General features: G+C 48.4%; 1 protein-coding gene across 1 annotated transcript; it reads right to left on the bottom strand.

Annotated features, from left to right (window-relative positions):
- Positions 1 to 13039: 13039 nt before the first annotated feature.
- Positions 13040 to 16909, bottom strand: LOC120645605. Its single transcript, XM_039922387.1, has 3 exons — positions 16660 to 16909; positions 15562 to 15961; positions 13040 to 13670 (listed from the first exon to the last, which is right to left on the bottom strand). The coding sequence occupies exons 1-3, from the start codon at positions 16790 to 16792 to the stop codon at positions 13391 to 13393; spliced, it is 813 nt and encodes a 270-aa protein (XP_039778321.1). The 5' UTR covers positions 16793 to 16909; the 3' UTR covers positions 13040 to 13390.
- Between the last annotated feature and the right edge of the window lie 300 nt (positions 16910 to 17209).

The raw sequence follows: 17209 nt of genomic DNA, 5'->3' as shown, positions 1-17209 counted from the left end.
GGCGCCGCCAACCCGCGCCGATGGATCGGCCAGCGCGGGGAACGCTGACGTGTGTTCGTGCCGCCGGGCCGCGGCTCAGGTTTGCCCGTGGCTGTCTGGCGAGGTACGGCCTCAATTTGTTGGTGTCGGACGGAACGCCACTCACCGTTCGTGCAGCCTGCCTGACGATCGAGTGCCGATAGATCAGCGAGCTCCGAGGAGGCATCAACTCCTCCCTCTCACCTCACCCATCCAAGTATCCAACCGCCGCCGCGGCCTCCCGTCCAGATCGTCGTCGCTTGCACTCCCAGGAAGCGACACGGGAAAAAGGGAACCTGGAACAGTGAGTGCCGCAATGAAACCCGGCGGAACGCCGCTGCGAGCCCCCCAGCATTATTGACAAGTAGTATTAGAACGGTATCGATCAGGGCTGTTGCCGGCTGCCGCGCCGCGCCTCTCGGTCGGAGCCCCCCTAAAGATGGCAACGGGTAGAAAAAACTCGCAAATCCGCGGATACCGAATCCGTTGGGCGCGGATTCGGGTTTGGGTTTATACCTGCGGGCACGGGCGCGGGTACAACTTCAAACCCAATGGGTATTTGCTAACGGGTTTCAAAATTTGATATCCGAACCCGCAAACCCGCAAATCCGCTGACATGTGGGCCCAAACTACATCCATATATAAAACAGCTTCTAGGGTTTCCTCATTCCGCGTCCACCACCCAGACCCAGCCGCCACCCACGCAACCAGCGGCCAGCGCTCCCAACCCCATCCGCGGATCATAACCCCAACTCCCACGGGCTCGGCCCCTACTTGGGCTCCTGTGCGCCGGTGTCGCCCATGCTCCTACGCGCCGTCGCGGGCCAGGCCTGCAGCTCTGTCCGGTTCCTTCACGCCGCCGCCGCCGCCGTCTCCACTCTTCCGCGCCACGGACGCCAGCCGGGCTCGCCGCACCACCCTTCTCTGCGCCGCCGCCGGACCCGTGCCGCCCCTGCTCCTCTGTGCTGCCACCGGACCACCGCCGTCGAGTCGAATCCACCCTGCTCCTCCGCGCCGCCGCCGAACCAGCATCGCCCTGCTTCTCCGCAAGTTCCGCTCGGGCGCTCCGCGCTCGGCCCCCAGGCCCCAGGACACCGCTCCCCGCCTCCCCCTCCGGACTCCGGCCGCCGGCCCGCCGCTCTCCCTCCGGCCAGATCCCCTCTGGCTCGGCGTTCCCCTGCTGCCATCGCGCCCTCCACCCTCCGCCTTCCTCGCCGTCGTCAGCCGTCCCCGGCCGCCGCCGCCCTCCGCCTTCCCCGCCGCCGTCCCCGGTCGCCGCTGCCCGCCGCCCTCCGCTGTCCACGCCGCCGTCACGGCCGCCGCCGCCCGCCGCCCTCCCCGGTCGCCGCCGTCGCGGCCACCCCAGATCCAGCGGCCGGTCTGGCGCCCTGGCGGGTACGGGCATGCCCGCGGGCATGCGTTACCCGCGGGTAGCGGGTAGCGGGCGCGGGCGTAGGGTGGTGCCCGTTGCGGGTGACGGGCGCGGGTGCGGGCACGGTTTTTGCTCCGCGGGTTCGGGTTTACAGAGTCACTATCCGCACGGATAGTATCCGTTGCCATCTATAAGCCCCCCAGGCCGCGGGCGCACGGCGCTTAATTGGTGGCGGTTGGCTGATGCGTTGCGGGGCGCGGAGAGAGTGAGACCATGATCGACGCCACCGGCACCCCGATCACGGGGACCAGCCGTTGGCACGAGCCGTTAACCGCGCCCGTCTGGTGCGTGCTGGTGGCAGCGGCGATCGGTGGAGCACCTAGAGCGCGTACGGCCTCCTCGCTCACGGGGAGGAGGAAGAGCAAGGACAGGACGATCACGTCCTGTGTGCCGACCGCGCTGTCACGGGGGGCGGAGCACTTTGCTTTAACCAGCCAGGTAGATTAGCTTCGCATGATCCTGCAAGTAATTGGGGTAGCAAAGAAAGATGCTGCCGCTGCAGCAGGCAGTAATCGATCGAAACCGAACAAGCGGTGGTGGTGGAGGCAGACGACAGGCAGCACCGGATCTCTGACAGCCCTGGCATATAGAACTCCCTGCGCCTGCAGCGTCGATCCCGAGGGGGAGAGGGGAATTATGATTGCTGAACATGCCTCTTGTGTTCTGCTGCTGGCTGCTGGCTTCTGAACAAAACAATCTCTTGGGTGTGTTTAGATGCCCCAAAATCCAAATTTTCCATCACATCTCCATCACATCGAAACATTAAATATAGCAAATGACACATGCATAGAGTATTAAATGTAGGTAAATAAAAAACTAATTGCATGGTTTTGATGTACGTTGCGAGACGAATCTTTTGAGCCTAGTTAGGTCATGATAGGACAATATTTACCACAAACAAACAAAAAGTGCTACAATATGCTACAGTGTCCGATGCGATTTTTCGCATCCACTTTTCCCTCCATCTAAACACAGTCCTTAAAAAGTTGCATTGTTACAGCAGCAGCAGGAGGCCAACCATTCAGACGTACCGCTGGAACAAATTAGTTACGGCTTATCAAGCTATTCAATTGCAAAGTTGGATCGGCAGAAGATTCTCTCGTCTTAGGTAGAAAAATGCGGTGCATAAACCGCTCTGATGAAACGGAAAGCTGAAAAGCAGACGAGGGTGTGGGCCCCGCCGGACAGAGCCATGTGTACCGTACATATAATACGGTGGCGCTGTGTGGGTGGCGGCGGGCGATTGCTCGGGCACGAGAGCCATGATCCATCCAACCACCGGCCGGGTGAGACCGGAACAGGAGCGTTCGGTGATGGAGGAGCTGGATGCATGAGAGTAACATGCTGCTTGGGATTAGCCCGGTAACATGCGTCTCGTGTCCTGATCGATCGACTACTAGAGAGTAGCAGTAAGTGCGAGGAGGACAGACAAACACGCATACAGCACCGCATCATGTTTAGCTCTGGTGATAAAAGATGCCATCGCGTATTAGTTAACGACTGATGAATCAATAGCTTTTTTCCACATTATGCACTTTCGTTATGTAATTCTCGGCATCTGAAAATTCCTTACTGGATTGCATCTCGGCGTCAAATTGAAATTGTGCTTTATTTTATAGGTCGATCCAGTGTAACAAAGAGTATGTGTATTATGGGGGAAAAAGCGATTCATAAAAAAGAACGCGAGCTGTTTGGGGAAAATGAGAAAAAATTAAAATGGCATCATTAACGTGCAGTGGAAATGGAAAAAATAAAATGGTAAAATAAATATGTTTGGAGAGATTAAATGACCTAAATAAAAGATGTAGCCGGTGACATACTACTACCACAAAAATAATCTGGCACAAAATAATGGCGAGGTTAATGGAAAGATACCCCGGCCAGGATAAGCAAGTGTCAGACGAAAGCAAGCACATGGCCGGATCAGAGCTGAAAGACAGGGCATCCCAAATTTAAGGTTAGATCACCCAATTGCTTGCGTTCCTTTGGGTGTATAATAACCATAAACAAATAAACAAGGGGAGCAGTGGATCAACCCCCAGTGGCCCGCGCGAGTAGTCCGAATCAACTTGACGCTGATGGATGGATGGTTCGTAAACAACTATGGAGACGGAGCGAGCTAGCTAGCAGGGTGAAACCATACTTGGAATTATTAATTGAGTACGCTAGCTCGCATTACTAACTAGTGATGGATCACCAGTAGTGAGACGAGTCATGTGTGTGTGTGATGATCCACCGATGCGACGGTGCGCCCCCACCCAACGACGCCGAGCATGTGGCTGCAAGCTCACCTGGGTCTCGCCGTCGGTTGCCCGGTCGCTACCTGCATGCTGCTGCTGCTCATGCGCCTGCACCTGCGTGCGTGCGTGCATGGATGCCGATCCATCTCACCCGCACCACCCCTCCCCATGTTGGTGGTGTCGCCGGCCGGGCGCCCGTGCCCGCGGTCAGCGCGTGCGGTGGCTGCCGCAACATTGATACAGCATACAGCTACAGCCCGATTGATTCAAAGGTGGAGGTGGCATCATCTCATGTGCGTCCTCGCGATCTCGCCTCTATTATTATCGTACGTATTCTACTATGCCCTAGTGATGGTGATTGATGATGCCCTGTTGGCCTGGGTACATTGACCACAGCTAACTTGCTCGTTTGATCTTCGTACGTTGCCAGCCAAATCAATTGCTTCTATATATTGTTAACTACTAAGTCTCTCTGATCTGAAGCTACTTGTGTAAGTGTAAATACCCGGTCGCATACCACGCGGTTAGCTGCAGGGTAACTTAATTCGTCAGTCAGACTATAATTTTTATCATGCAGGTCTCGCTCCGTCGCCGTCTCTCTTCTTGTTTGTTGACAGGCGACAGTAGTGAGATTAACTGCAGGGTTTAACAAGCGCGCGCGGTGACTGTCTCTTCTTGCTTGTTGACAAGGGACAGTGGTATTGACCGTCCTAGGAAGAATCGACTGCAGTCTGCTGTTTGCAGGGGACTGATTCTTCGGTTTCACTTTCACCCCCGAGGTTGTACTCATTCAAAATGGCATTTTTCCTGCCAGACGTTGAATAAGCAATACTATATTACGATCAGTATCAGGGGCCTACCGGTGATGCGTGGCGCTGATCCTGTCCAAGTTATTACTGAATTGATCGATTCTTCGAGCTGTGCGTGCGCAGCATGCGCGTTGCAGTTTCCCTTCATTGCTGTTTGCAAGGTCCGTGGGTCAAGATTGAGGCAAACAAGTCGTCAGGCGCTTCATCTTCATGAGCTGTAACATGTAGCCCATTCCACGCACGATCGCACGCCATGTGCATCCTTTTTTCCTCCTTTTGCTAGCGAGCATCGTGCATTCCTCACTTTTTTTCTGTCTTTATTTCCATCTTTTAAATTGCGACAATATTTATTGCTCTTCTTGAGGTGCGAACCTGATCCCACAACATTTTTCAGTGGTATAAGTTTTGACCGGATAGATTTCTAAATATACAGCTCAGGTACTGAATTTCCTTTGGGTTTCAGGAATTCTGCGATCACATCTACCGATGAACAGGGGGATTTTTTTTTTTGTGAAACGAAACAGGGGAAATAATTGGTTGGCGCAACAAGAAAACGGCTCATCTAGTAATATTTTGGATGTGCTGATAGATAAAAAGTGTACTACGTGTACTGTGGATATGAGTGTCTGTTTGTGGTGTGTTTTGGGAAAAATACATTAAATCGTAGCCGTTGATCATAGATTTTTGAGAGGTCAAGTTGACAAGTACCTTGACCTCATATATTGTGATAAGTGATTGTCGTGATGACTTGGAGGTTTTGGCGTGTTAGTTTGATTTTGGCTTGTGTTTGTGTCAGGCTAACCGCTGTGTGTGCGTTTTGTTTATGTTCTTGTGTTTCCTTCTTCAGTGCCCGTGTGGAGCGTTAGGTGTTGACAGGTGGTCAACACGTGGAGTGGACTAACCGTGGTGTAGTCGCGACTCTGCGGAGATTGCGCCATGTGCTTGGTCTTTGGTTGCAGGTACATGGGCGTCAAGTGTCGACGGAGAGCTGCCGTGGAGGTGCTGTGGCCGATGGACCGTGCGGTGGACGGCGGTGAAGGGCAGCCGGGACCAGAGCTCGGGCCGGCGGCAGCTGTGGCGTCCATTTCTGGATCGAGGGCGCAAGCAGCGACGGATGGCGGGTTTCTTAGTTTACGCCACAAAACCAAGCAGGCGGACGGCGGTTGAAGACACCAAGTTGTGGAGGCACGGGTGTCGGTCTCGGGACTGGCGGAGGCGACGGGCGTCGACGGCGTCTAGGGCCTCGCTGTGGGCGAGGAGGCGACGGGCGGCGTCTAGGGCCGTCAGAAGGCCGAGGCAGGAACGACGTCTAGGGCCACGGCGTGGAGGCGGGAATCTTCCCGCGCGTGAAGTATTGGCGGTTTTCTCAAAACCGGCCATCTACCAGGGTTTCACGGACCTTCCAAAACCGTGGACCAGATCTTCATCAAGATGGCGGCATCGTGGAGAAGACTTCGTTGCGAAGAAAGAACATCAGCCGTCAGATGAGATCGTGTACAGGGGGAATCTGCAGACCAACCGGTCTGACCGGTCCATGGAACCGGTCTGACCGATCTCCGCGGGTATAAATACCCCTTCACTTGTATTAGGTTAGTGCGGCTTTTGTATTCCATCCGTGGATTGTTCTGTTCCTCCCAGGCCGCCGCCCCTGTGTCTCTCTCCCCGTTCTTCTCTTTAGAGTAGGATTTGATTATAGATTTGTGAGACTTTGTATTGGATTTGATTGGGAAAGGAGGCCCCATCCTCCTTGTGCCCTCTGGGCTTTTGAATCAATCCAATCACATCCCTCTTGTGATCTTTTGTAATGGATTTTCATTTCGTTTGTGATGCACTTGATCGCGACGGTTCGTAGAGCTCTTTGCAGTGATTCTCGTGCCCCTAGCCTCGTGCCAAACCCTCTGGAATCACGAGTTCCTACGAATTGAAGTTTTTGAGTTTTTGAGAAAACCACAATCTTTCTTGATCTTCCCTTAAATTCTCAAGTTTCTTTGATCTTTTGGGAAAGATCTCTTGGGGATATGTTCGCAGGTTAGTTGCGGAGGTATCCTCCAAGTTTCACTGGATTTGGACTTCGTTTGCTCGAGATTCTTCTTTTGAAGTCTTGTTCACGGGTTTTTTTCTGGGTGTCACCGGTCAGACCGGACGGCAAGACCGGTCAGACCGGTCAAGACCTGTTCAGGCCACGACCGGTCAGACCGGTCCAGGCAGTCGAGTTCTGCGATTTGCATCGTATTGACTGTTTTGCTTCCGCGTAGCTTCCTAGGGCTTTTCGCAAGGAGTTAGCTGGTCCATAGCTACTCTCTCGTCATAGGTTCGAGGGATTGTGATGATTTTCGGGATATAGGCCAACGGATTAATTTCGAGAGAAATTTTGATCGGCTCTCATTCACTCCTCTGGTCGCCCGTTTCGGTCCCTTAATTTTGTTGAGCAAACAAGCAACCATACTACTCCTAGTATACATAGCTGCTAGTTGACCTGGATGCTGTTTCCAAAACGGGATGTGACGACCGACGCGAGCCGAGTGATACTCCCAAAACGAGTGCATGTGGTCACGCACCGCGCGGGCTGGCCCGCGTGCCTTCTACCTGTCGCTGCATTGCATCGGGACACTGGGTGCAGCAAGTACACCGTACACGCATCCATGCTTCACACATCTCCAGCAGGCGATCGATGCAGAGGTCGACACGAGAAAAGAAAAGAAAACCGTTGGCTTGGCTGCCAGTGCCTAGCCTGGAGAGGAAGAGGCCTGGGGACAGAATGAAAGAGCAGCTCGGTCGAAGCAGCAGAACGTGGCCGCAAGTACGAGCCCACTTATTACTAACTTTCACCAAGGCGTGCATGTTACCCCCTCATGCGTGCCGCACGTTGCCGGACGGACGCTCTAGCTAGCCTTTGTTTGGCCTTGGGGATCGGCTGCTTTATCTAGCTGTGTCACTGTGGCTGTGTACATCTCCGTCCTGAACTCCTGATCGATCCACCATGACAACTTGACCGCATCTAATCCACTCACTCGGGCTCCCACTCTTCTCCTTTCTCGCTGCAGCCGGGCCCCACCAGCAATGATAGCAGTAGTATAGTAGAATAAGAGAGGGGTTTGATCGCATAATGCGCAGATGCCGATACACACATGCGTTTATGCTCGCTGCTTGTGAGTTGGGAGTGAGAGCGAGGGAGTGGTATCGGACTGCAGGGGCACGCAGGGGTCACCAACAGGGTTAAAAAAACCGACCGGAACCGGAAACCGCGGTTACCGGTCAAACCGGTCCGGACCGGTCTCGGTTTGGGTCGGTTTCAAACCAGCCCAAATTTAAAATTTAAATTTGAATTTAAAAAAAATGAAAAATTCTCAAAAAGATGCTAAAAATACTTCAAATTGCGACGAATCTAATGATGTCAAATTTTTTCAAATATTCGTTCATTTAGTATACTTTGCGAGCATTTGAAGTTAAACAAAAAAAGCGTGCATACAAAAGTATATAAATACAATGTAAAACATATTATACATTGTATTAATGTAAAATTAGTACAAAAGAGAGTTGGAGGGTTCATTTAGACTAAAACATGTTATACAAACATTCATTTAGTATACTTTGCGGGCATTTGAATTTAAACCAATTTTTTTTTGAATTTGGCCGGTTACCACTCAAACCGATCGGTCTAATCAGCCGGCTAACCGGTGAAAACCGGTTGAACTGCCGTTTTTTATTTGAAATTTGAATTTGACCGGTTTTTTCCAGTAACCGGTCAAACCGGTCCGGTTTACCAGAACCGAAGTTCGATGGTTTTGTCGGACCGATCGTTAAAAAAAAACCTGATCACGACTCGCCAACGCCAACACAAGAGGATGGAGGCCGCGGGGGTAGGGGACAGACAGCTCACAGCTCACTCCCAGGGAGGAGGGGAAGCAAACGCGGTCGGGGGCACGTGACAGCGCCAGCCTACTTATCCGTCGGTCGGTCGCCTCGTCCCCCATGTGCCGCACCCGCATCGCGCTCTGCCGCTCCCCCCGGCCATCGTCGTCCGTCGGTCGCGGAACTGACGGCCGCGGATCGGACACGGCAATCCCGCGCGGGAATCACGCGTCGGCGCGTGGACTTGAAGCTCTCACCGCCATCGGTGGTGGGCCACCCAGCTTCGCGCACGCATCGCGGTGAGATGAATACGGGGGCAGTACTAGTAATCATCATCGAGCATCTCGCTACAGTCTCTGAATTTTGATTGGCCCGGTTTCAAAAACCGTATTCGGATTCACGAGCAGCCGCGTGTGATGTGCCTTTGGACGAACGTGGTTTCAAATTTCACGTGTGTGTGTGTGCAGGGAAAAGAGCATATTATGTCCGTACACACACAGCTCGGTTTTTAAGCATGATTCTACCTATCGCGCCGCGGGGTGCAGCAGCATGTCGTGAAGACATGACGCAACTAGTGAATGACAGGTGGCGCTATCATGCATGCACTGCGCCCGCATCATGCCCGGGCCTTGTTTGGTGAGGGGGTGAAAAATTTATGAATTTTTTTTCCTTTGACCAATAATTAGAAATATTAAATAAAGTCTAATTACAAAATAATCTTCATAATTATGGTACTGTAGCATGTGTTGTAAGCCTTTGACCGCATGATTAGAGGATGATTATGAGTGGTTACTGTAGCATCAATGTAGCCAATCACGGTGCAACTTGGTAGATTCGTCTCGAAAAGTTACACACATATGTGAAAAGGTTTCGCAAATAAGTTTCGTTTAGTGCTCCATACATGCATTCGTCTTTTTGTGAAAAAAATTTAAGGGTGTGAACCAAACATGGCCCAGCATTGCCTTCCAAGGAAGGATTCGTCAGGCCACAGCCTGCACTACTGTTCAGACGACCGACGACCGATCAGGTGATGGTGGCATGCAGCCCATGCCCACACCCACAGCTATAGCTTTCGCCAACAATTCCAGTTCCGTTCCTCTCCCCCTCACGTAAGTCCACCTTTGTAGATATTCCCTTCATGAATTCTTCCTCCGTAGCTCGTAGCAGAACGCAAGGCCACCTGCACTGCTGATTTGCCACGTCGATCACGGCGGGCGTACACATCCCTGCTCGCCAGTCAGCTCCCTGCACGAAGCAACAGCTTAACTGAAAAAAGGCAGACCAGAAGTCGACTGTCTAATTGCCACGACAAACGACTCCAGCACTGAATTCTCGTTACGCGCCGCGTCGTAGTCATGGAATTATATATATATATATATATATATATATATATATATATATATATATATATATATATATATATATATATATATATATATATATATATATATATATATATATATATCGTGACACCGGCAGATTTCACGGACGATTAACAAGCGCCACGGAATTCGAACTGGAGGGAGGGAGCAATCGGCGGTGCCGCCACTCGCGTAGTTGGAGCTAGATGTCGGGATGGTCAGCCATTGCCACGTCGCTGTCACGGCGGATTGCTTGCTTTGCTAGTTGCCTGTATGTTAGGTGCAGCGCAGTGCAGAGACCCCCCCCGGACACGGACACAACAGTGTCGTGGGAATTAAGAACCAAGCTGATGGAACGCCACCGGGCCCCCCGTGATTAACTTAGCGCGAGGTCGTCGTGGCGATTAGGTGAGGGGGGTTTTGGACGCTTCCCCCGACGGCTGCCGATGGCGCCCCCGTTCCCGTTCCGTTCATGCATCGCTGTGCTGGTTTATGTACTCCTTGCGCGCTGGGTCCCGCGCCCGCGCGCTTTGCCAGCTGGGAGGGGCGGGACGCCCCCCCCCCCCCCCCCCCTGCAACTCTGACCTGGCGTCGCCCCTGAATCCGACGTGCCACTTGCAGGTGCCCGTGGTGACAGCCTCGCACAAGCTGACAAGCTGTCGCCGTCGCCACGTAGGACGGCCGATCGGTGCGCCGCCGGACTCACTCGCTACTGCCCGTTGCGACATCGTAGTCAGGCTCGGGCGGAACAGACATACTAGGAGCCATTTGGTTACCGACAAATTAGTATGATCACTGTATGTGCGTGCAAGCCACAAATGCTAACGAAAAATATCTGAATTTGTAGACCAAAGGGGAGGGAAAAAACCCCTGAAATTTTGCACGCATGGATGGTAATGTGCTACGAGCACCTTTCTCTCTGCACGTACTGGGTGCTCTGATGCTACCTGAAAGTCGGTATTGCTTCTAAGATACGGCTAGCTCATCTCATCACTGTCAAATACTGACTATTTTCAGTTAGTTAGGAACATTAGGTGATGAAATTTGGGCCAGGAGTCGCATGATCAAGCATAGAGAGTATTGTTTTAAGAGGAAAATGAAAAGGGAGAATAGAAAACATGGGATCACGTTGGCTGCATGTGCCGCAAGACTCGTCTGGTCCTACCAAGACCGAGTGACCAACTACTAAGATAGGTCTGTTGCGCGCATAAACAAATCAATCAAAGGGGAGGCTTTAGCTTTATATATGTTTCTTTGATAACTTTGAAAAAACAGAAAACAAAAAAAGATAAATGATACACTAAAGGTTGACCATCCCTGGCAACATTCCGAGCACTACTTACCTAGATACAATTCGATACACTTTTACAAAATATTTTCCACGCAAAAAAGCTTTAATAATTCATTACAACAAAGATATCTATGTTTGATCTACAGAGGGCATTAGTTGCTATGGAATTTCTTTGTTGAAATGAGATCTTTGTGTATGATCACACGCCGAGCATTGCGTATTTTTCTAAATTCTTTTCAAGCTATTTTGGAGATTCTCTTTCTCGAACTATACTTTTCCCGATGAATATCATCTAACAAATGGGAATCAAAGTACAAGCAAAGCTAAGCTTGGGTCAGGGAAAGAACGAAAGAAAGAAAGGGAGCGTCGGTCGTCATGTGGGGATGGTACGGGAGTATATTCTAAGCACTCCACTAATAAATCCCCAGCTGCAGAATTATACAACAATAATAGTGCTCGCACAGTACAAGACTTAGTAAAACTGTAGCAGAGTGAATTCATTCAGGCATTGGTGATGATACCTTTGCCGCGTACGATCCGTTCGAAGCACCGGTCCATGCCTTGCCATGCCCTCGAGCGGTCGAGCCAGCAGCGTCGGCCACCGACACGGCGACTCCACCGGCCGCAGCCCGCGGCCGCCACAGCCGCACAGGCGGTCGCCGGTGCTCAGGCAGTCATGTTCCGGTGGATTGGTTTATTCACGATTCTGCCTCGGGATTTCCACCACGGCCGCAGAGATGTCAAATGGTCCCGGTCAAATCACCCCACCCAACCACATTAGCAGCGGAATTATTTATATATCTATCTATAACATATCGGTTGCTGCCGGATCTTCAAACAAAATTAGTTCTAGAATAGAGGCCCACGACGTGGTTCCTAGTATACGATACGAATGCTTGACAAATGTGTGCACTACAGCTGCAGCTCACTTCTTAAGCTGGTACTGGTATGAGAAGTCAAGGGGGAAGATACTGACAAAATGCCCTGATTTCGATCCCGTGTTTTTAAACCAAAATGCTATCCAATCAGAAGAAATTCCATCAAATACAACCTCTAGTCAAAATTAGTTGACATCTCAGACAATCAAATTTGGCCGCACTTGGTTATATTTTGCTGCCCGAGTAACATTTTTGAGCCAGTTGATCTCTTCAGCTGATCTTGCATTTTTAACAGTATAGCATGCATGTGGATTGTGGAGTATACTCTTACTAAAATACAATTTTTTGCCGATCTGAAACTAGGCAATGTATGTGCCTGGTGAGAGCATAATGGTGGCCACAAAAGGGAGACAAAAATGATGTGAAAATTCGTTGAGTCACATGCATTAAGCACGGATCTATCTACCATGTTGGTGCTGGTGTGTAGAGATGATGAGGGCGGTGGGCTTCCAGGACAATGCAGGTATGCATCCCATGTGAGATGTTGGTTTCTTCAGTTCAGGCCCATGCACCTGCTCTCCTACTCTCTTCCCCACCCTACCCACTCACCAGAAAAATCTCTTCATTTCCTCAATGGAACCAGCGGGCTCTGCACAAAAACGTTACCAGCAATGCAATGCTCCAACAACCATACAATACAATTCAGAAAGGCTATTGCCAGACTGGTATCAACCAGCATCCAAGACCGCAGGCAGAACCCTGGCGAGTTGCTACCATCCTCTTGTTAGCATGCAACAGTCTCAGGACGATGCATTCAGTTTTTAAGGATTGAAGCTTTGCTGCCTGTATGACTGTACGAGCAAATGATTAATCATCTGATCAGGAAATAGGAGCAGAAAATGCTCAATGGTGGAGCAGCTTCAAACAGATACGGATCCAACTATGCAACAGTCTCAGGACGATGCATTCAGTTTTTTAGGATTGAAGCTTTGCTACCTGTATGACTGTACGAGCAAATGATTAATCATCTGATCAGGAAATAGGAGCAGAAAATGCTCAATGGAGGAGCAGTTCCAAACAGACATGGATCCAACTGAAAGTTCTGTACAAAGCATGTACTTGCCAGCGACGCCATGCCAATATTACCTTACAGACCAGTGAAAAGAATTTTTGAACTATTACCAGTGAGATCATCTGAATCTCTTTGTTCATACATTTTCTTCACAAGATTCATAGTAGAAAAAAACAAGCTATAAAGGAAATCTGGGCGTCGAAATTGTAAGATTTTATTCGGTTCTCCAGGCTATCTGTAAGGAGCCCTGGGTCAGGTCATGTAAAGAAGTGATAACACCCTCACAACTTTGGGGCAACAGTACGTGGCTGTTATATACCATTTACAAAGTAACCGAACTATGTACCAGCTGCTGTACATGTGAAAGGAGCGACTGGTGCATCTGTGCAGTATCTACGTATTCCAACTTCATTTTCTAACCAATTTACTTGAACAGCTCAAATCTTAGGCACCAGCTTCATCATGAAGCTGAATTGCACTCCTTTAGCAATCTTAGGTTCTGGCCATTTAGCTCCTTCTGGTACACGGATGCATTTGAAACCTTGATTTTTGTAAAGCTGCAGGGCAGCTATGTTGTTTACATCGCAATGCAATGCCATGGTCCGGCATCCCCAACTCTTTGCTCGCACCTCTGCTTCTTGGACCAACATTTTAGCAGTCCCTTTCCGACGTTCCTCCTTTCGCACCGCGACATTTGCTATATAAGCAATACCTGTTCTGCACAAGTTGGAATTAATTTTGCGTGGCTTTTAAGGGGGAAAATACTTGTGCATGCACATTTTGAAAATATCCTCGAAATGCAATAATTGTACATATTTAGACATCCCAAACAGATGGAAGCATATATAGCAAAATCAATGACAGTGTTCACTCGCTTCCTACAGGAGCGGGGCTGCCTTATGTTATTGGGGTCATCCGACCCCAATGAAATTTTGTAGATCATGTAGATATCTACTGTTCATAAGCTATGCTGACCCCATTAAGCAATGAAGCGGACCCCGGTGGTGATTCTGCCTGGCTTCGCCCCAATCCTACTTCAGTTGAGAAGTGTTTGATCACACTATGTTAGATGTCACTGATCCAATCGGATGTTCCCTTTTGCTTGCCCTTGTTACCTGTGCAATTAAATACCATCACCCTTGCTTTCTCCTAATAAAAAGATATTCATATTGAGCTCACCATTTTCTTACAAAGAATCAATTCACCATTATCATGGACTTCATGAGAAAAAATAGCAATAGACCTCGAATGAACTGTACTAATTGCCCTGAATGGCTATGCATTATGTTTTCTTTGGAAGCTGTAGATAGGCCAAGGTTTCCTCATATTTTACATAGTTAACTAGGAATGGCCCGCTTGTTCAACTTGTAGTTTGAATCATGTCATTTGTTTCGAACAAAGGAAAGGGTTACCTGCGTGTACACCACTATATCTGGATACTCATGTATTGAAGCTACACTTTGACAGAGTTACCTTTCTCTACCAATAGACCACTTTTTGGTTCCTAGTAAACCATGAAAGGGGAGTCGAGCAAACATAAAAGGCTATGGCGATCCGCAAACCTGATACTGACACTCCACAAATAGAATATTTATGAGCATCTCGAGTACCTTGAATAACTGTGTTTGTTCCAAGACTGAAACAGGTAGGATTGGAGAGAATGGCAGTGACCATCATGGCTAAAAAAATTGGTCCACAGTTGCAAATTAACTGAGAGGTTATATGAAATATGCCACAGCATTCTTTATCATAACGAAATGTTAACCATGTTATCTTATGGCATTGATTTAATTGGCTATGATAATCTAGCAAAGAAAAACATAGGACAACAGACTGTGTGGGTTAAGGAAACATGTTCGACCTTCAATTATTATTTTGAGGCAAGGAGCAACGCTAAGTTTCTTTAGTAAGAAAGAAAAGAGGCTCGGCATTTTTTCTAGTGACAAAAGCTACAACACCCTCTGTATTTCTGAAACTAGTTTCAAAAAGCATGTTTTACCTTTGACAAAAAATGCTATGGAATAGTCCAACTGCATCGTTGGCAAAATGTACTAATGCAGGCAAATTAGCCTTCTCAACTTCTAGTAAATCTCAAGATACATTTAAGTGATCTCCATTTTGCATTTACTTTATCAGAATAAATTTGGTTTTAGAGATCAGTCCAGAAGGCGGTCTACTGCTTTCAATAACATATAAAATTAAATTATTGTCCAGCACATATTGTTGGTCTCTTCTATGACAGATCAAGATATACATATTTTCTTCCCTAGACTCCAGTGCCCTCCAAATCAGGAAGGGCCATGTAGTATTATGAAAGCTTTCTGACATTTCAGTGCAACATATATATGTCCTGTTGACACTTCATTAGCTGCTGATTATACTAATTATACAGTATAAAAGCAAAAATGACAAGTTTTCCTTTTCACTGATCGAGTCAAACAAGATATGCATGCAAACAGCAATGATCAATAGAAAAACTACAGAATAGTAGGTAATGCTACTACAATGAGTCATACAGCAAAATATATAGTGTGCATTCATCTATCTTGACAACTAAACGCATAGATTAAAAGGCGTTAATTTATATATTCAATAACTAATGATGTACCTTCTCTGCTTCAGGGGTCCCCTTCTCGGAAGATAGTCTGCCACTGTGTCAATTGTAAGAATGCCAGCTATGGAGCCCCTATTGAGATTGTATTTCTGAAATCCGGCTCCGGCATCTCGAGGATCTCCACGCTCGATGCTGAAGCTATTATTTACAGAATTAGAATTGACTGCGACAAGGCAAGTCCTCATGCACCCGGGTGGAACTGAAAATCCAGATAGAAGAGCAATGTAACGATCAATCCGTAGAACAAGGTCCAATGGGAACTTGTAATCCGGAAAGAAAGAGCTGCAATGAGTGTCAGTTACTTCCCAACAATCCTCGAGCTGTGCATCTCGGACAACAATTTCAGGGCACAACGAAGGCAGCAATTCAATTGCCTGGCTAGCAGAGCAAATTCCTGAAAATGAAATTGGAATGAAAAAATGTCAAGGACAATGGCCACATGACAGCAAAGTGAGATATCACATACTCCCTCCGTTACAAATTATATGACATCCCAAGAATCTTGGAGAGTCAAAGCAATCTCAAGTTTGACCAAGTTTATAGAGACAAATATAAAGATTTATGATATCAAATTGATGTACTATGAAAATATAACTAATAAAGAATCTAATGGTACTTAGCTTATATAATAAATGTCATTATTCTATTATATAAATTTGGTCAAACATAAAAAACTTTGACTCTCCAAGATTGTTGGAATGTCTTATAATTTGGAACGGAGGGAGTAATTAATATGATCAAAATTCCGCTCATCAAATAGATTTGGTGATTGACTTTGCATCATGTGATCAGCATGTACTATTGACACGGTAAATATGCAAATGTGTTAGGTTCAAATAGGCAAATTAGGTCAATTTGTAGTAGTACAGGGGGGCAGGCATCAACCATACTCAAAGCCAAATAGTCAAATTGGTGCTTGTAGAGTTGCCAAATGATAAGCTTTAAGTTCACAATGCATGCAGTAATCAGGAGGATAGTTCAGCAATACAATTTTGGGTGGTGGGTACCACTAAATTACTACTTCTCGATCAGGAGGGCACACAACACCAAAATAGTAACTTATCGTGAGAGTGAAGATGAGGGTGCAGAGACCTGCGGCAGGTTTGTAGGCGAAGGACGAACCGAAGCGCCGAAAGGTAGAGGTAGATCGGGGACAACGATCGACAGGTGACGAGGAGACGGAGGACGACGGGGAGCGAGACAGGCTCAGCGCCGGCAAAGCCATCCCTCCCTCGCGGCCTCGCCCTGGACTCCTCCGCCCAGCTGCTGCCCTGCTTTGTTGTCTCTACCGATTTTTTAACCTACTGTTCAACGGAAGCCAAGCCAGCCAAGCAATGCCTTCACGGCCAACTTTCCGTCTTCTTATTCACATTGCGTAAACACCAGGAGTCCAGGAGCTTGGACGTTTGGTTCATATTTTGCAAAAAGGCCATTTAACTATGATTGATACTATAATTACATCCCATCAAAAGTTCCCTAAGTTGTTGTGGCAATTAATATTTTTTAAAAAACTCCTCTAATAATATGCATATAAATCGTTAGGTGTGTCGAAGAAAAGTTTAGTGCAAATTCCTAGGGAGGTATTATGCTCGAGAATGTAGGTGGGCAAAGTTGGGTCTTCAGTGGTTTTGTAGCCATATCG

This window comes from Panicum virgatum, chromosome 1K (genome assembly GCF_016808335.1).
Source record: "Panicum virgatum strain AP13 chromosome 1K, P.virgatum_v5, whole genome shotgun sequence".
NCBI lineage: Eukaryota > Viridiplantae > Streptophyta > Magnoliopsida > Poales > Poaceae > Panicum > Panicum virgatum.
The sequence above is the reverse complement of the archived record's forward strand: the minus strand, read 5'-3'. Positions and strand labels throughout refer to the sequence as shown.

Bases quoted from the DNA above. Each gene is read 5' to 3' on its own strand.
- LOC120645605 (XM_039922387.1), bottom strand. From the start codon at position 16,792: ATGGCTTTGCCGGCGCTGAGCCTGTCTCGCTCCCCGTCGTCCTCCGTC. The intron at 15,962-16,659 runs GTCTCTGCACCC...TTTCATTTTCAG, and splicing joins CGCCTACAAACCTGCCGCAG to GAATTTGCTCTGCTAGCCAG. The intron at 13,671-15,561 runs GTACATCATTAG...CAACTTGTGCAG, and splicing joins GGACCCCTGAAGCAGAGAAG to AACAGGTATTGCTTATATAG.